At 57.1% G+C, this 18,875-nt stretch overlaps 1 protein-coding gene across 2 annotated transcripts in view; it reads left to right on the top strand.

Moving 5' to 3' along the window:
- Window positions 1-1,516: 1,516 nt before the first annotated feature.
- Window positions 1,517-18,875, top strand: part of BICD2 (BICD cargo adaptor 2) — a 45,800-nt gene continuing 28,441 nt past the window's right edge. The window contains exon 1 of one of the 2 annotated variants that reach the window (XM_045042755.1): window positions 1,517-1,868. In XM_045042755.1, coding sequence (XP_044898690.1) covers window positions 1,629-1,868 — 240 coding nt within the window. In that variant the 5' untranslated portion in view covers window positions 1,517-1,628. The remainder of the gene's footprint in view (window positions 1,869-18,875) is intronic. The other variant, XM_003995307.6, reaches the window with a different exon arrangement.

The following is an 18,875-nucleotide window of genomic DNA, read 5'->3' as shown; positions in this document are numbered from 1 at the left end:
CAAAGGGCATCTTCCTATGTATTAATCACACCTAAAATTAACAATAATTCCTTTTTAAAAATGTTCAAAGAAAAGTAATTCCCCACACCATTCAAACCACAGTGATTCCACCTCTCTTCCAGTTCTGTGGGCGGTGTGCAAGGCCCAGTTCCAGCATTGGGAGCACAGGGACCCTATCTTCTGTTTCTTCCCCCCACTTTACACCGTATCATGTTTAGTTCTACTTAGCACCATCTTCCTAACCAGGGTAGTTGGATAATTTTCATATACCTTTTAAAATACCTTCCTTACAACCATTTGTTTCTTATGAATATTAATGCAAAAATCCTTAACAAAATACTTGTCAACCAAATTCTCCTACATATTAAAAGACTATACACCATGACCAAAAGGGATTTATTCCCACGATGCAAGGATGGTTCAACATATGAAAATCAACCAGTGCAAAACACATTAACAGAATGAAGGGAAAAAAACCTACATGATCATCTCAATTGATGCAGAAAACCGTGTGACAAAGTCTGACACCCTTTCATGATAAAAACACTCAACAGACAAGGAATAGAAGGGAGCTACCTCAGTATGATAAAAGCCATATATGAAAAACCCACATGAACATCATACTTAACAGTGAAAGACTGAAAGCTTTCTTCCTAGGGTCAGGAAGAAGACAAAGATGCCTGCTGTCTGCACTTGTATTCAATATAGTACTGGGAGTCCCAGCCATAACAATTAGACAAGAAAAAGGAATAAAAGGCATCTAAATTGGACAGGAAAAAGTAAAATTGTCTTTGTCCACAGATGACATGATCTTCTATGGAGAAAACCCTAGGTTCCACATCAACACCTAAAGAAACTATTTGACCTAATAAATTCAGGATAGGATACCGAATCAACGCACCAAAACTCAGGTGCATTTCTATACAGTAACGATGAACAAGCAGATAAGGAAATTAAGAAAACGATGCCATTTACATCATAAAATAGTACTTAGAGACTAAACCAAGGAGGCAAAGGTTTGTAGGCTGAAAATTACGAAACACTGCTGAAAGAAATGAAAGAGGGCGTAAACGTGGGAAGACATTCAATATCTCCCTACCACCGAGGGCGGGGAGCCAATCTCCACCGGCAAGTAGGCGGGACAGCGGCGCCCTGCACCGGCTCGAGCGCGGACGAGGGCGGAACTACAACTCCCACAATACCCCTGGCGGCCGCGGCGGAAGTGACGGCGCTGGGAGGCCTGACACGCTAGGCCAGGGCCAATCACGGCGGTGTGGCGGTGCGGGGCACGACGGGTCTTGTAGTGCGCGCGGGGACGAGACGACGGCCCCCTCCCCCAACAATACCCGGGGAGTTGGAGACGGAGGCAGCGGCGCTGGAAGGAGCCCGCTCCAGCGCAGGCCGCAAGCCAATCACGCCCCAGCCCGTCAACGCGGGGCACGACGGGCCTTGTAGTGGGCGCGGGCGGGACTACGGCCCCCACAGTGCCCCGCGCGGCGAGGGGCGCACTGCGTCTGCGCGGCGGCGGGCCGGGCGCCGTCGGGCTGGGCGGCGGCAGCGACGGCAGCGGCGGACAGGAGCCCGGCCTGACCCTCGCTGGGAGCAGCGTGAGCCGGCCGCGGGCCACCATGTCGGCGCCGTCGGAGGAGGAGGAGTACGCGCGGCTGGTGATGGAGGCGCAGCCCGAGTGGCTGCGCGCTGAGGTGAAGCGGCTGTCGCACGAGCTGGCCGAGACCACGCGCGAGAAGATCCAGGCGGCCGAGTACGGGCTGGCGGTGCTGGAGGAGAAGCACCAGCTCAAGCTGCAGTTCGAGGAGCTCGAGGTGGATTACGAGGCCATCCGCGGCGAGATGGAGCAGCTCAAGGAGGTGAGGAGCGAGGGCGGCCACCCCGACCCCCCCAGTCAGGCCGGCTGGACCCCCTTCCTCCGAACGGATCTCTGACCCCCGCCGGGCCGGCCCCCCAGCAGAGTCCAGACCGCGGGAAGAGCAGGGCCCCGGCAGGTACCCGGGCGCCCAGGGTCGTCGTGCGCGGCCCGTCAGGAGGGGCTGCGGAGACCCCTGGAATGGTGGACCGTGCGCGTGCGGGGGTCCTGGCCTCCGCGGGCAGGGGCTGCGGGTCGGGCCGTGTCGCCAGCCTGTTTGCTTCTGATTGCGGGCCTTGGGCACGGTGGGGTGGTGTCCTCTGCGCTGTTTGGTTTTCCGGGTGGGGGGATGGGGGCGTGGGATGGATGCAGGTAACCTGGCTGGGAAAGGCCGGGCCTGGGCCTCCATCATCTCCAGGCAGAGCTCGGGTCTCTGGGTGTTTCCGCGTCTTGGGTGAGCGCCCTGAGGCCGGGAAGGGGCCCTGACCGGGGCTCCCCTTGAATGTGGTTATCTGCGATAACTGGAGTCCTCCTTGTCCCTCCTAGACTCAGCTCCGTGACGTCCCCCCGCCCCATTAGTTCTCTGGGATGCAGTGCATTTCCCGCCTACTTCCTGTCTTGGCTGCCTTGGCTACCGTCCCAGGGTCGGGTGACAGGTCTATGGGTGTTTGTCACCGAAGGAGCCGTGTGTCTCCTCTGATTTTCGCTCTGGGATGAGATGGGACCCGCACCCCCACCCCTGCCAGGCTACCTGCGAGTTTCACGGGAGAGTTGGGCAGGCCTTGGGTGAAGTAGTTCTGGGTGACTTAAACCAGCTTCTCTCCCACTTCTCCCTGACTTCTCAGCCCTGTTGGGGGGGAGGGGGCAGGGAGAAGTTGCTTTCTGAGTGGAACAGCGGGGTTTGCATCCAGGCCCTGCTGGTTGCTGGTGTTGTGATTGCGGGCAGGAGCCTTAGCTCCTTTTTCTGCAGCCTTGCTCACCCAGAAAAGACTGGTTGTGAATTGTATGTTCGCAAAGGCCAGGCATGGTCAGGTGTGTGGCCTGTTGGTTTCTCCCACAGCGTGTTCCTTCCCCACCTGACACTTCCCCTTGGCCCTTGGTCTTGGGATCCACCATGCTGGTTGCCTTCCTGACTGCCCACCTCCTGGCATCTCTGCCTCCTGTGGTCGTGGATGGGTGCCTGTATGGTTCAGAGCCTCCCTGCCTGGCTGGCGAGAACAGTAGGGTCCCCTTCTGATAGTGAGGAGGAGGGAATGAATTAGTCCACACATGTACTTAGATCTGTGCTAGGCAGAGCAGGTGTTTGGTTAGTAAACTGACTGATGTGGGGGACGGGGGGGGGGGCAGGTGGCAGCACATGGAACCTGTGGCCCTGTCATCTGTTAGCAGGTACTGGTGCCTTCTCCCAGCCAGGTTGGGCTGCACTGCATCCGCAGGAGGGGTGGCTCCTGGCCCCTGCTGCAAGGGCCCCTTCTTGGTGTGTGGGGTGAGGGGGTGCACCTGCGTTGATGGAGGGAGGCGGGGTGGAGGGGCTGAGAGAGTATGGGGCAGGAGCGCCATTGGCCCCATTCTGGTCTCTGGGCCCTCCCCTCCCCCAGCTTGGTGAGCACCTCCTCCCACCCTCGCAGCAAGTGCAGTCCCTTTCTGTGTTCAGGAGCTCACAGTCATGCCCACTTTAAGAACAGACCAGAACAGACTGTAGCAGAAAGAACTAGTCCCCACTTAGGGGCCTTTCAGTTGTCAGCTCCTTACTGTCACAGGCACAAATGTTTTGATCAGCATAGGAATTTTGGCTGTGTTTCGTGGGGTGTGTCTGGAGGGTGGATCCCGGGGGAATCAGGAGGGTGGTGTGCCCGTCTCCACACGTGTTCTTCAAGTGCTTGCTTGCTTAGTTTGATGTCACCCCCCAGCTCCTGCACGGACTGGCCCCTTGGCCTTGGACACATGGCTTCACTGTCCTGAACTTGAGTTTCTCCCATTGTAGGTGAGGGAAGAACAGTTCAGCTGGAAGTCCTGGCAGAGGCCAGAAAAAGGAGCGTCAGAGTGTCAGGGGTGCTGCCAGGAAGCTTGCACCAGGCACTCACACCCATGCCGGCCCACACTCTCATCAGCTTATTTAATTTTAGCCAGGGTCTTATTTGGATACGTTAACTCTTATTTTAAAAAAATCAAGATTTGAGAAGACAATATTTGTTGAGCCTTTTTTTTGTCCTGTAGGGAGGTGAACATTTTTGTTCTTTTTTTTTTTTTTTAAATCTTTATTCACTTTTTGAGAGAGAGAGCGTGAGCAGGGAAGAGCAGAGAGAGAGGGAGACACAGAATCCGAAGCAGTCTCCAGGCCCTGAGCTGGCAGCACAGAGCCCGATGCGGGGCTCGAATTCACGAACCGTGAGGTTATGACCTGAGCCAAAGTCTGATGCTCAACTGACTGAGCCACCCAGGCGCCCCCCATTTTTGTTCTTTTGAAACTTAATTTCTAGGGGCGCCTGGGTGGCTCAGTCGGTTGAGCGTCAGACTTCGGCTCAGGTCATAATCTCACGGTTTGTCAGTTCGAGCCCCGCGTCGGGCTCTGTGCTGCTAGAACCTGGAGCCTGCTTCAGATTCTGTGTCTCCCTCTCTCTCTACCCCTCCCCTGCTCAGGCTCTCAAAAGTGAATAAATGTTTAAAAAAAATTTTTTTTTAAATTTCTTGAGCTAACGTTGTTTCAGTTACTGACAGATTCTATTTCAAGCAGAGGCGTTTGCACTCCTGCCCAGCCTTTGTAGGTGGTCCCGTCTTTGAGGGTGGGAATCTGGCTGGCTGGTCACAGGTGAGTGTCCTGAAGCCAGTCACTGGGTTAGTGTGAGTGTGTATCTCACCGTGGTGAGTGTGCATGTGTGTGGGGGGTACTTGCTGGCCCTTTTTGACTAGGCATTTGGTAGTCATTGAACCTGGCTTCACAAGGTCCCACTCCATCCCAAGACTCACTGTATCCCCTCCCCGCTCTGGTGGGGCAGACACTCCAATGGCCATGGCCTCACCTCACTTCGTGTCCCCTGCTGCAGTTTCAGGGCGGCAGGTGTGCTAGGGCAGCAGCTCCTGCCTGTGGGGCTCAGGGATGTGAGGGCTGGGGGCAGGGGTCCCTGTGTAGTCTCAGGAAGGAAGGTGTAGCAGGAAGGTGGGTCTGGGTCCCCTCTCTGCTGTGCATGTCATGTCAGGATCTAGTACGTGCAGTCAGTGTGCTTAGGTCCCAGGAAGCAGCAGGTGGAATTTGGTGAGTTGTAGGGTGTCAGGGGAGGGGCACGGTGCCCGGCACACAGTAGGTGTTTACTTAGTGTTTGCCAGTTCATGTTGTCAGCTCCTTCCCTCTGCCTCACTCAGGCCTGGCTCCCTCCCTGCCATCCCTTGGTCCTGGGCGTCAGAGCCTGCTGCCTGGGGCCATGGCCCCAGCTTACCCAGCACATGCTGCTTCCCTCCTTTGTCCTGGCTGCCTTCACTGCTCTCACCACCCCTGCCTCTCCCAGCTCCTGGAAGGCCGGCCCGCCTGCCCTTCGAGGCCTGGGCACTTCTTGGAGCCGCCTCCACCTCACCTCTGGACTTGCCCCAGCCCGGCTCCCAAAACCAGCTTCCAGCACCTGAGTCCCTGCAGACTCAGCGGCTGAGCTGAGTGGCAGCATCTCCTCTGTGTTCTAGACTGACTCCCTCCTTCCCTTCCTCCTTCCCTCTCATAATCTCCCCTCCCAGTGATCGGGGAAACTGAGGATGCTCAGGATGGGGTTCTCAGGCACTAGGTCCCATGAAGGTCTTTGCACAGAAGGTACAGCTGTGAGTCAGTTTAGCCACGAAGGAGGTGCTGTGAGAGCCTCCTATGCCCCACTGACTGCTGCAGACCCCACACCAGCCTTGGGGTCGCCCCCTTGTTGTGTCCACTATACAGCTGGGAGAACCGAGGCACAGAGAGGCTGAGTTTTGCTCAAGGCTGTGAGCCTGGGTGGCCTGTCCCTGAGAGGGCAGGTTCTCGAGAAGGAGGGAAGGGCAATCGGAGGCCTCCTCGGGTGTTTGCTTGGGGCAGGAAGAGCCCTGACTTGGCTGAGGCCTGTGGGGGTTCTCCTGGAGGATGGAGTGGCATCCTTGGGGCTAGAGGGCTCTGGGAGACCCGTCTGTGCGGCCGCCCGCCATGGGCATGCGGGGGCCGGACTTGGGCCTGAAGGTGGGGTCTGGAGGGTCCTAGAGGCGCTGGGGTGGCCCTGCCCACGAGGTCTGGCCGTGGGGAGAGATAGGTGTGGGCATCCAAAGACGAGGAGCACGTGGCCCTCCAGGGCTGCGCTCATGGGCGCTCCCTGCTCTGCTACCTGTGGAATGTGTTGCCCAGGGGTCGTGAAGCAAACGTGAGGGCTCTTCCACTCTGTAAAGTGCCAGAGTCTCCTGCACTGCCTCTGTGTCCTCTTCTGTCCTGTCCGCGGTGGCTCGCTGTGACGGAGCTGCTTCCCAAAACGGGGGTGGGCGGGAGCCTGAGAGCTTTGGCCCTGGCGGGTAAGGAGGTGCTGCGTGTGCTGTGCAGGGCCATGGCCTCCACTCTGGCTCCAGGGGACAGAGTGGACCCTGCCTGGCCCTCAGGAGCTGTGTGGCCCTGGACTGACAGCTCAGGTCACCAAGGGCCAGAGCACCTGCAGCGCACAGGCAGCCGGTGGCCAGAGAGCTGCGGCCAGGTGGACGTGCCTCCTGCTGGGCTTCCCCCGTCAGCTGTGGGAGCCTGGCTCCTTGCTGGGAAGGAGGAGATGAGTCTTCCCTGTCAGTGAGGACAGCTGCCCCTCGGTCACACTTGCTTCACTGTGTCGGTGCGCGCCAGGGGTGAAGAAAGACTGTGAGGCGAAGGTCGGCAGCAGGCAGGGGCTGGCCAGGACCCTGCTGGCGCTGATGGGCACTGCCCTCCCGGCCCCGGGCCCAGCATTGTCTAGCGTGGCGGGCAGGAGCGGGCCCAGTGTGGCTGCCCAGCAGCGTCCGGGCCCCGCTGTGCCCGGGGAGGGGGACCCAGAGGTGGGGTTGCAGGTGTGCAGGGTGCAGAGGCCGTCTGGGCCCGGGCAGGCGATGGTGTCTGGGAGGACTGGGGTCTGGCTTCCTTTTTAGAGCTTGATATTTTAAAAATTGTACCTTTGTTTCAGGAGCGTGAGAGACTAGAAGTGAGCAGTATCTGTGTGGGAATTCCGGAGATCGTTGATGGCGAGCATGGGCAAGGGCGGGCCGTTTCTCCTCCCAGGTCTTTTCCTCCGTGCGTGTCGGGGAGTGCCGCCGGACGCCACAGAATGGGGGGAGAACGTCCGGAGTGGTTTGTGAAGAGCCCCGGTTTAGCGTTACTCTCTGAGGTGCAGGAGCGCCCGTTTCCTTCAAGCAGATGGGCTCAGTGTCCGCGGGTCCGAAGTTGTTTCCGGTCTGTTGCCATGTCACGTGAGAGAATCGTGCGGTTTGTGTTGTTCGGGTTTGCTTTCTCAAAGGCAAGTGGCGTGCATCGCGCCCCTGCCGGACGGCTTCCCCCTTGTGTGGGGAAGTTTTGAGCAGAACCCAAGTGGGGGGAATGTGTGGCTGGCACGTCAGTGGCTGCAGCTCCGGCCGCGTCTCCGTGAGCTCGGCTGTGTGCGGTGCTGGGAAACCCGCACGGAAACACAAGTTGAATGTTCCGTTGCACTCAGAGGTGAATTGTCACCTCTGACAGAGGTAATGGTTCCACGGCGTTGTCACAACCGGTGAGCGTTGGGGTTTCCCGTGTGGCTCAGAGATGTTGCTCGGGAGCCAAAAGGGCGCTTGGAGGGCCTGGCCGCACAGACAGGGCTGCGGGTGCCTGTCCCTGAGGCTGCCGTCCGCCTCCCGCTGGGAGCCTGGAGCTGCTCTCCCTCCTGCCTCCTGCAGGCCCCCAGCACCCCACTCTTAAATCTGTTTGTGTTTTCCCTTTTTAAAAAGCTGGTGGGAGTGCTTTCTTCACCTGATTTGTGGACTGTCTCCTCGTGGCTGGGTGGTTGTCACCCATCCAGCGCGTTTGTTAGACCAGCCCTCCTGTACCTCCTCTGCCCGCCGGGGCTCACGGTCCCCTGTCGGGTGTATCCTGACTGATGCAGAGAGATGCCAGCTCCCTGTGACCCAGGAGGGAGGGGCCGTCCTTGTCCCTGTTCCACGGGTGGGGACCTGGGTCCGTGGGGGCTCGCGGCTCACGCTGTATGCTAGCAAGGCTTGATATGACCCCTAGGGGTCCCCTCCCTGCGCCTTGGTTTTCTTGTTTTAGGCTGGTGCATCCCTGAAGCCCCAGCAGTGATGGAGTGAGTGTGGGCCAGGGACCCGTTCTCTGTCATTTGCTGCCCGGGGTCCCCTGGGCTGTCTTCTCCCTCCTTCCCCCTGTGGCCCATGTCGGCCAGAGGGATTCCCTGGGTGGTCAGAGGGAATGTTGGCCCTGGGATGGGGGCAGGGGAGAGCCAGGCGGGGTGTCTGGTGTGGTGAGCCTGCAGCTACACCTGCTGTCACAGATGCCACACCCGGTCGGTGAGGGCAGGCTCCCACAGCAGCTTGTGGGCAAGTCACCGCCGGCGCCTGATGTCCCCCAATGTTGTCAGCGTGGCCAGTGTGATGAGGCGGTCCCTTCTGCTATAACACCTGTTTCGAAAATGTGAATTTGTTCCAGAAATGGGTGATATTTGAGGAATAGTGGGAGCTGGTGGGAGCTCAGCCTTTGCTCACGTGTGGCCTTGCCCCTAGAAAACAGCCGCTGTCCTTTTTCTGCCCCTGGACGCCATGTGGGATCCCACAAGGCAGACTTCACGTGTCTTGTGGACCTTGGGCTCTTCCCGTAATGACCGTTTCTCCAACTTTTCCTGTTTGTGGTGACCTTGACAGTTTTGAGGAGTGCTGGGCAGGTGTTTTGCTGACTGTCCCTCAGTTGGGATTTGTCTCCTGTGTTTCTCGTGGATGGGGTGGGGTGAGATGTTTCGGGGAGGAGGGTCATAGAGGTGAAGCACCCTTCTCACCACGTCCCATGACGTCTGTGAGAGTCTGTGGCTGATCCCCATGATGTTGGCCTCCATCCCTGTCTGGGTGTTTCTCAGGGTCTCCACTTTCAAGGCGCCCCTTCCCCCTTTCCAAACCTCTCCTGGACAGGAGCGTCTGTGTACGTGGTTTGGAATTTTTCTGCATGGGAGACCTGACTCTGTGCCCTTTATTTAATTATCCACCCACTGGCTTGTATTGCTGTTGACTTGCAGGTACTTTTTAGGTTTGGGTTGTGAGCCAGCACTGCTGTATTTTGTTGTTCCGCCTGTTCCAGCTTTGCCCTGGCGGCTCTCCCGTTTGGCTCCTGTGCCCCTTCAACACTCATTGTCTTGATTATTCCACCCCTCCTCCCTCCCGTGTTCTCCCCCCTTCCTCCCCCTCCCCCTTCTTCCTCCTCTCCCCTCCCTCCTCTTTCCTTCTTTCCTCCCTCCCCTCCTCCATTCTTCTTCCTCTCCTTCCCCCCTCCCTCCTCCTTCCCCCTCCCTCCTTCCTCCCTCCTTCTTCCTCTTCCCTCCCTCCTTCCTTCCCCCTCCCCTATCCTTCCTCCTCCTCCTTCCTTCCCTTCCTCCTCCTTTCTTCCTTTCCTCCCTCCTTCCATCATCCTTCCTCCCCTCTTCCTCCTTCCTCCTTTCCTCCTCCCCTCTGTCCCTCCCTCCTCCCCTCTACCTCCTTCCTCCCTCCTCCTTTCCTCCTCCCTCCCCCTTCCCTCCTCATTCTTTCTCCTTCCTCCTCTCCCTCTTTCCTCTTTCCTTCTTCCTTTTCTCTTCCTCTTTTCCTCCTTCCTTCTCTCCTTCCTTCTTCCCTCCCTCCCTCCCTCTTTCCTTCCTTCCCTCCTTCCTTCCTTCCCTTCTTCCCTTCTTCCTTCCTTCCTCTTCCCTCTCTCCTTCCCTTCTCCCTTTTTCCCTCCCTCCTGACGGCTTGCCTGCCTGCCTGCCTGCCTGCCTGCCTTCCTTCCTTCCTTCCTTCCTTCCTTCCTTCCTTCCTTCCTTCCTTCCCTCCTTTCTTTTTTAGCAACTCCTTCTTGGTGCTATAGGTGCTCCCAGCTCATCGTGAATGCTCCGTGTCCCAGTCCTGCAATCAGTCATTTCTTCAAGGAGCCTGGTTTCTTTTACTGGAGAATGGTGTTTGAGGCCAAGATCTGGCTGTTTGCTGCTGTTGGACAGTCACTGCTTCTCCGCGCTCCCAGCCGACAGAGCCAGGAGACAGGTGTTGTACCCCGGCCCGTGCGCACACACACGTCTAGAAACATGTCTGCCTGGCGCCAGCTGTGTGTGAGCAGCCCGAACGTGAGCTCATGCTGAGGTCTCCGCTCTGGCCCCTCGCTGCGTGTGTCGTTCCCACTGCCTCCCCTCGCTTGTCTGTAACTTCCGTCCAGCAGCGGGACATCTGGCTCCCCCATCAGCCACACAGGTGTGCACAGGAGCGTCAGAACTGCTGGCCTGTGCCTGTGTCAGTGGAACCTGATGCTTATATGCCAGTGGTCTTCTGTGCTCCACTTATTTCCAAATAAGTTAATTGAGCGAGCACTGTGTTCCCCATCCCTTTCAGTGAGGTGGCTTCATCCATTTGAAATACGGTCAGATTGTTCTGCCACGTTATGCGTTCCTTCCTAGAATTTGCCGAACTTCCTTGATTTTACGTTTGTGTACGTTTTCCTGTTTGTTTATTCACTCGAGCAAGCATCTTGCTTGCTTCCACTTTTGCACAATTATGAATAAAGCTGCGGTAAACGTCTGTGCAAGTGTCTGTGTAGACATCGGTTTTCAACTCATTTGGGTCAGTCAGTTCCTGGGAGTGCTGTTGCTGGATTGAACAGGAAGAGTATGGTTAGTTTCGCAAGAAACCGCTAACCTGTTCCGCGCTCCCTGCAGCTTGACCGGCCTCCTGCTGCTGTGCGACCTCGCGGCATGCCGTGCTGTGCTGCCTGCGCACTGGAATTTGGCCACTCTGCTCAGCTCAGCGCGAGTGACCAGTGACGTCTTGGTGCTGTTTTGATTTGCGTTTCTCCTGTGACGATGACGGATGCAGAGCGTCTGGTCACGTGCTTATTTGCTATCTGTGTGTCTTTGGTGAAGTGTCTGCTCTCCTCTGCCCATTTTAAATTCGAGTGCTTTCTTATTATTGGGTTTCAGGAGTTTCTTCATCGAGAACTGTTCTTTCTCTGTTTCGGTGCAAGTCCTAGTTGGCAGGTAACGTCTCTCAGTCTGCAGCTGCTCTTCTCACTCCCGTAGCAGGGTCTCTCACAGAGCGTTTTTCATTTTAGCGCCACTTGTGCGGGTTGTGCTTTAGGTGCTGAGATCTTGGTCACCAAACCCAAGATCACAGCGATTTTCTGCCGTGTTTTCATCTGGAAGTTCTGCAAGTCTGTGTTGTATTTTGGGTCCAGCCTTGGTTTTGAGTCACTTTGGGAAGGACGGAGGCATGCCCACACTCACTTGTTTGCGGGGTGAGGGGGTGCAGTGGGGTGCCGTCATTACCGTGCTATTTGTTCGAGACACTGGACGACCTCTGCTCCGCTGCCGGTCCGTTAGTTGTCCTTGGGCCTCTGCGGGCGCCGTTCTGTCCCACTGGTCTGCGTGGATGCCCCACTGTCCTGATGGTGTGGTACTGCTTTTATGAGGTTTCCATCTTTTCACGTGTTCCCTAAGCCCTGCGGTTTTTGTTGTGTGACTCTGCATCCCTGACTGGGGTCTGTCTCTCCAGGTCTTCAGCCCCTGGGCTGGCAAAGTGGGTCGTGGTCACTGACAATCCGCGGTAGTCATTTTATCTCATCTCATCTCGTCTGGTCTCATCTCATCTCATCTCATCTCATCTCATCTCATCTCATCTCATCTATCTTGAGAAAAAGTAACGGGATGCACATGGTTAAAAAGAAAAATAACCAGTGGTTGGTTACCTTCATGTATGTTTCCTTCCCTTTGGGCTCAGCTCAGTCAGGGTTGACTTTATTCCTGATAAACCAGCCCAGTGAGCTGCTTAGCTTACTGGCCTTTGCATTTGACCAGCTGGCAGTTAGGGAAGGAGTGTGGAGTCAGCCAGTGGTCAGACCTGGGATCCGGTCCCCCTTGGGTGTTCCCCATGGGTGGGGCCTGGCTGCTGTGTCACTCCAGAAGTGTGACAGACACACCCCGTTTGGTGCCTCCGCTGTCCTTTCAGGTGCCCACCACCTTCTGGGAAGCTCTTTCCAGCCTGCGGGGGCCCCCAGGTCTGGCCCCTCATTGGGTGCTGGTGCTGGGCTCCACCCCAAAGATGCCTGCCTGGCCTCTCCCTGCTCCTGTCCCTCCTCTTGGCCTGCGTTGGGACAGGTCTGCAGAACCCACTGGATTTATGGGGCAGCCCAGGTGTGGCTCCCACATGCTCTTGCTGCCGGGCACACCTCTTCCTCTGGCCTCTCAGTGCTCACCTCCCCTGGGGGTGCCCTCCTGTGCCTGCACCAGCTGCCATCTGGAATGCCGCCCTGTTGTTAGGGCCTAGATGTGGCCGTGAAGCTTGGGACGGAGAGCAGCTAGGCCGGAGGCTTGCGGGGGCGGCGTCTGCAGCATACAGGGTGGCTGCTGCCCATGAAGCAGGGCTGGCACTGCCGTGATGGGCCGGGAGTGGGCCCTGGGTGTCTCTCTGGGGTGGCATCCTGGAGCAGTGACAGTGGGCCATGCGCACATCACAGACAGCATGGGAGGGTCCTGCTGGCCTCACCCCTCTGGCGAACCTCAAGGTGTGCGTGGTGGAGGGGCGAGGCTGGGGGACCAGACACCTGGCTGTGGCACAGGGAGGGTCTCACCTCTTTTGACAGGCGGAGCCGTGTCTTCTCTGCTCTGGAAGCCCCTCATGGCAAGTGATCCTGCATCAGTTCCTTGGGGCACTGGGGGCCATCCCTGCCTGGGTGACCATGACAGAATGCCGGAAGTGGGGCATACTTGCCCCTGAGACCCCATTCTCTTGCCCTGGCCACAGCTGTAGACATGGTCCCAAAGTTGCAGAACTCTGGGTTCTGAGGTAGTTTCCAGCCACTCACTGACTGTGTGGCTTGCTGGGTGTCCCTTCCTACCTGAGGCTGCTAATGGAGAGAATGTGCTGAGATTAGAGATGGGGCGAGCCTGGTGTTTCCAGCCCAGGCCATCCTGGACAGCTGCCCCTCCTGCTGCCGAATGAGGTTTGTGCGGGCAGCCAGCTGCTGTGGGGACACCGGGGCCTTGTCTCCTGGCCCTGGGACTGCCCTCTGGGTCCCTGGGTGGCAGAGCCAGGGTCCCAGGGGACCGCTGCCAGCATTGGGGCTCAGCTGGCCGGAAGCCTGCCTGCTGACACTGAGGCAATTAGGGTGTAATCTTCTCTAAATGCACCCGATTCTGGCTAAATCCCTACCGTCCGAGAGTGGATTCCCAGTTTTCTAAAAGCAGCTTAATGTTTGGACGCTGCCCAGAGCAGCTGGGGTGCATGGTTGGCGATGGGACAAATGTGGGCGGACAGGACAGCTTGGGCGGGGGGCGCAGGGCGGGGGGGGGGTGCGGGGGAGTGACAGCCGTCCATAGGCAGCCACATTCTGTTTCCATACAGGTGTCAGTCCTCAGCTCTGGTTCTTCTGATCCCCACAGCCAATGTGCAGGTGCCCGAGGGGAAACAGACCGGAAGCCACATAGTGGAAAGGGTGGGTTGAGGGAGGACAGATGTCACTCGTGGATCTCCTGAGCCTAGCACAGGGCTGGTCTGATGGATGAGGGTCGTCAGCCAGGCAGAGTTTGTGTGAGTGTGCCTGTAGCTTCCATCTGCCCCGTTCCCAAGGGGAGGCCTACTCTCCAGCTCCCCCAGAATCCACAGTACCCCCAGCCTTCCCTGCAGACCACCTAGCACCTGTCTATTCCCTGGACCTGTCGTGTGCCCACCCACCCACTTCTGGTGTGGAGCCCTGCCCCCTCCCCCACAGTGTCCCCCATGTCCTCCCTGTCCTCCTGACCACCTGTCACTTGCCAGATATGGGCTCACCCAACCCCACTGAGGAGGTGCACACTTGGTGCCAGACCTGGGGTGCCCTGGGCCCAGGTGCTTGTGTGCCCATAGGCCAGGCCTGCTGCCCCCACTGCCTTGGCCCACACTGTGTATCTGGGGGTTCAGGTCCTTCCTCCCCCAGCTCTACTCCCTCTGTGAACCAGCCTTAGGGTGGTGTGGGACCAAGGGGTTCACAGAAAGATGGAAGGTCCAGGGTGGGTCCTGCCCTCACCCCGCCAGGCCATCCCTGGTGACACCCTGGCTCAGAGAGGTGGCCCAGGGCTGCATCCAACCCTCCAGGTTCTGTGCTTGTGTGGGAGCTTGTCCCTTCCTTCTGTGGCTTCTCTCCCTGGAGGCTTCTGGGAATCTGCTCCTGCTGGCTGTCTGGTCTTGCCCCCTTGTTTTGGGATTCAGTGAGGTGGGGCTCAGCCCCTCTGCCGGTGGTGGGCATATTAATTAGGGTGGCCTCTGATCTCAAGGGACAGAAGATTCCAGAGTGACTCTGGCTGCTGCCCAGATGATCCTGTCTTGTAAGCTGCCCTCAGTTTTGAAATTGGTGCACAATCACCTGTAAGGAGACCGAGAACTAACTGTTGTGGTCTCCCGTGCTGCCCCAGTGGGCGCCTTCCCCCCTGCCCAGTCCTCGAAGCCTGCTGGTCTGCTGCAGTGATTAGGTTCTCTTCTAGACTTTTCTCTCAGGAGTGTGCCAGGTTAGTACCCGAGTCATCAACACCTCCCCTTGGGGATGTTGGGGTCGCCAGTGTGCGAGGCTCTGTGTGCACCTGCACTCTCACCTTTCCTGGTGATTCCCATGGCTGGCACCTGTGTGCCCTTGTCCAGGACAGCTATGCTGGTCCCCTGGCAGAAGGGCCAGACCCTCGTTGGGCTCTGCTTCAGTTCCCCAGCTCCTGTGAGTGAAGGGCCTTATGCCCTGAGGGAGATAATCTCCACAAGTCGTGTGAAGTGGGGCTGATCTGGGGATTAGCAGGCGCGGCCCCAGTAAACAGCAGCCTTCCGGATTCCAGGCCCGAGACTCCGAGACCGGGAAGGGCCGGCCGGCTGGCAGGTGTGCCCGCGCCTGTGAACAGATGTTTCTGGCTCCCCAGGTGATTCTGAGGCAAGGGCAGCTAAACAGAGCCAAGTATTGGTTCTCCCTTCTCTGGCAGTCCCTCCTGGGAAGTGATGGGGAGGCCTTGCTCTCAGGGTACAGTTCCTCACCTGTGCCAGGAGATCTTTCCCCTGAGAGAGAAGCTGATGGGCTCCTGTTGGCACAGACTGTGAAGTGTGCAGGGCCCCGGTTACTGCCTGCCCTCCGGGGCCTCTCCCATGTGTGACATCCCCTGACCCTGTCAGAGCTGTAGGGGTGCAGAGGTCTGGCGAGGGGCCCTGGGGGTGTGGGAGCAGAGCCAGCCCACTGAGCAGGGCTGCACGCTGGGCCTTGGAGCCGCTCTGCTCCGGGTGCCTTCCTCAGGGATGTCTGTCCCGGACGCCTCCCTTAGTTGCTGGCTCCAGCCTTTCCTGGACCCTCTTGTTCCCAGTCGTGTGTTGACCGGCTATTAGCAGACACTCCTTTGTGAAAGTCTGTTCCGGACCATCACCAGATTGTCTGTGGGGCATCTGCCTTTTTCTCACTGACATGTTGGGAGTTGTGTGTATAGTCTGGGTGCGGGTCCTCCCGCCATCAGGCAGTGGGAGGAGCAGCTGAGGGGTTGGGGTGGCCTGGAACCCTGATCTTCCGGGCCAGCTGAGGAACGTGAATCATCCTGAGAACTTAGAGACCGGTGTTAAGTGGAACGGTTCGACGCGGGGTGCTAGCGAGAGCGGAAGCTGGTACCGTTAGTTGTTCCTGAACAGAGGGGACCGCGTGCCCCCCCCCCGGGATGGACCTTCAGAGACGGGTGGTAGCAAGTGCTGATGAGGACGTGGAGAAATCCAAGCCCACACCTGGCTGCGGAGAGTGGGGTGGTGGGACTGCTGTGGCGGCTCCAAGGCCTTGGATGTTACCATGTGCCCTAGCGGTTCGCGCCTGTGTGTGACCTCATGTGTAACCCAAGGACACTGAAAACAGCATGCATACAGAAAGTAAAGTGTTGGCGGCTGCATTGTTCTCAGCGGCCCCGGAGTGAAGCACCAGGCTCGCGCGTGGACAATCTTGGAAAGCCACACTCAGTGACAGTAGCCAGTCACGGGGATCACTGAGTGTGTGGTTCCCTTTATAGGAAATGTCCTGGTTGGACAGATCCGCAGAGACTGGGGGAGCGGAGCTGGTGAGCGACCACTAAAGAGGTGAGGTCTTCTTTTCGGGATCCAGATGAGAATGTGGAGGTAGTGGCGATGGTCGCACAGCCCCGTGAACACGCTAAGATCCACCAAATTGTGCACGTTAAAAGGGTGAATGTTATGGTATGTGAATTGTACCTTTAACGTTTTTCAGGGGCTGGGGAGGAGTCTTTCTGCTTGCTGGTGGTCGGAACGAATGTCACCGTTCCTCTGGAGTGACCCCAGAGGATCTGCGGCAGCTTCCTCCCGCTCTGTGCGGCACTGCACATGCTCCTCACGATGGTGGCGGTGCCTCTGCGGCACCGCGCATGCTCTTCGTGAACGCCTGGTGCTCACCCTCCTGCCTGGGACGGGTTCTTTTCTTCGACCGAGTCTTGTGTTTCTAGTTAAGATAGTGTTCAAGGGTTATGTTTTTTTGATGTTGGGATTATAAATAGTTTTTATTATGTGTTCTTAAGCTTAACAACTTCATTTGGGGGAATTGTAGGTCTCTAAGTGACCTTTATGGAGGGGTTACTTAGTGCATTTTATAGGTGACATCATCGCCTTTCCTCCTGTTTCTTCTAGCCTCTGGGAAGTGTGGTGAGAGGGTCCTTTGTCCTTTTAAGCGGCAAGACCACTGGGCTTGTCCATTTTTAGTAATTCGCTCTGCGTTTGGTTAGCGTTAGCTCTCATTTTAGATCTGTCTGGGTGCGTTTACTGTGGCTGCAGTTGCGCTTTTGGTGACGTGAAGAAGGAAAGCTGGCATGTCCGTTTTTGTAGAGCTTTGGTTGAGAGGCAAGGCCAGGTCCTAGTGGAAGCATCTTTGTGCAGGCGGCTTCCTTCCTTCCCACACATTCGTCTGTGGCAGGAACGTCTGTAGATCGCCTTTTGACACGCTGTTTGGCCAGCTCACTGGATGTGCTTGCTTATGCTGATTCCTGGCAGATGCCCAATCAGTAGTTTTAAACCTGAATGGAGTTGGTGCCCCTGGTTTTGTGCTCCTGGGGCGAGTGGATGCTCCTCATGGTGAAGTGCAGCTCTGTTTCCAAAGGTCTTCTGGGTTTGTGCATGCATGCTCAGCCTCCATGAAGGAGTTTTGGTAGGGACAGAGGGGCTCTGGGGTCCAGCCCTGGCCCTACCCACAGCGAGCATACCGTCCCCGGGGTGTGCAGGGGCACCGGCCTGTGCCCGCCTGGCGTGGAGACCGGTGCCCCACGCAAACCGCTGGCCTGGATGAAACCATCACCAGGTGGAGAAAATACACGAGCTTGGTTGCTTTTGCTTTCTTATTTTGCTGTTGGGATTTTGCTGTACCACTTTCCCATTCTGAGACTTTTGCCTGTTTCCTTTGTTGAGTCTCTGAGTTTCTTTTTATCACTAAAGTGTATTTTTAGTGCATCTCTACCCCAGCATAGTGCAGCTTTGGCAGCGATCCCCATGCCCTGATCGGAGGTATTTCTGAGTATTGTTGACTTGGTTTCCTGGTGTTTGTTCTGTGTGCTCTCTTTGGTGCAGATATTATTGAGGAGATCAATTTTCATGTGTTTGGGTGTATGCTAACATACCTTTAAATAGATTTTTTGAGAACAGTTTTAGATTTACAGAGAACTTGAGAAATGTGTATTTTTATTTTGCTCTGCCATGGTGTGCAACATGTGTGTGGAACTTCTTCCCTGTTCGGGTCACTGTGAGGTCAGCCCATCCTGCTGTGACGTCATCTCCTTAGGGAAAAGCTCTGCTTGGAAAGGACATTGTGCCCTTCATCCTGCTGTTGCGTCTTCTCTTCGTTGCCGCGATTCTGATTTCCTTGCGTGCTGCTGAGTGCCCCCAGTCTCTACACATTGGTCTAGTTGACACGCTCTCACAGTGTTCGGTATTTAGTGCCAGGCAGTTTGGGGCAGTGATTTCAGTGTTGATAGGTTTGGTCAGTCTGAGATGGAGACTTTCCTTCCTCCCTTAATGCTGTAAAACCTGTATCCCATGATAAAGTCATTGAGCTTGAATCTGTATCCAGTTCCCAGGCCTGAGCCCTGTCTTGAACTTAATGAGGCTCTCATGGGAGCTGGGTTTTGTGGGGCTGACAGGCTTCTGCAAGGGAGCCGGCCACGCCTAATGGCTGTGTCAGAGTCTCACCCCCATGTCAGCAGACCCCCTGAGACTTGCCCGAGTGCTGGAGCCTGCCTGTACCAGTTTGGACTGGGAATCTTTCGGTCCATCAACATCTGTTGAGCACATACTGCAGCAGGCTGGCTTGCACTTGAGGTGCTGTTTCTTCCATGTGGCTCCCAAGGGCGCGGACCCTCCACACGCAGGGTGCCACTGAGAGGGCTGGTGGTGCACACTTGCTCTGAGAAGCCACTCTGCAGGACACCATTTTGAACCAGAAAAGAGGTGAGAGACGCCTTAGGGGCTCCCCACTCTGCTGGAGACCATTGGTGAACCGAGGAAGTGATTCTGGCCTTTCTGAGTCCCCGAGCTGGGGCACAGCTGGCTGTGGGGGCCCCCGAAAGCTATGCCGGAAGGGGGTCTTGGGGGTGAGACAGGCAGGACCCGGGAACTCCTGGGATGTTCCTGTCCTGGTGCAGGCTGGCAGCCCTTCGGGGGAAGGTGGGTAAGGCTGGGTCAGTCCGGGAATCCAACACCGCATCCCAGCTTCGCTGAGGAAACTGCTTCCTGGGCCAGGGCCTTAGCTCATCTGGTTTCCTTGGGCTTGGTGTGTGTCGTGCCTGCTGCCTTGACGGCCGAACTGGTCTGGGAA

This window comes from Felis catus, chromosome D4, assembly GCF_018350175.1.
Source record: "Felis catus isolate Fca126 chromosome D4, F.catus_Fca126_mat1.0, whole genome shotgun sequence".
Lineage (NCBI taxonomy): Eukaryota > Metazoa > Chordata > Mammalia > Carnivora > Felidae > Felis > Felis catus.
This window is presented reverse-complemented; position numbering and strand designations above follow the sequence as displayed.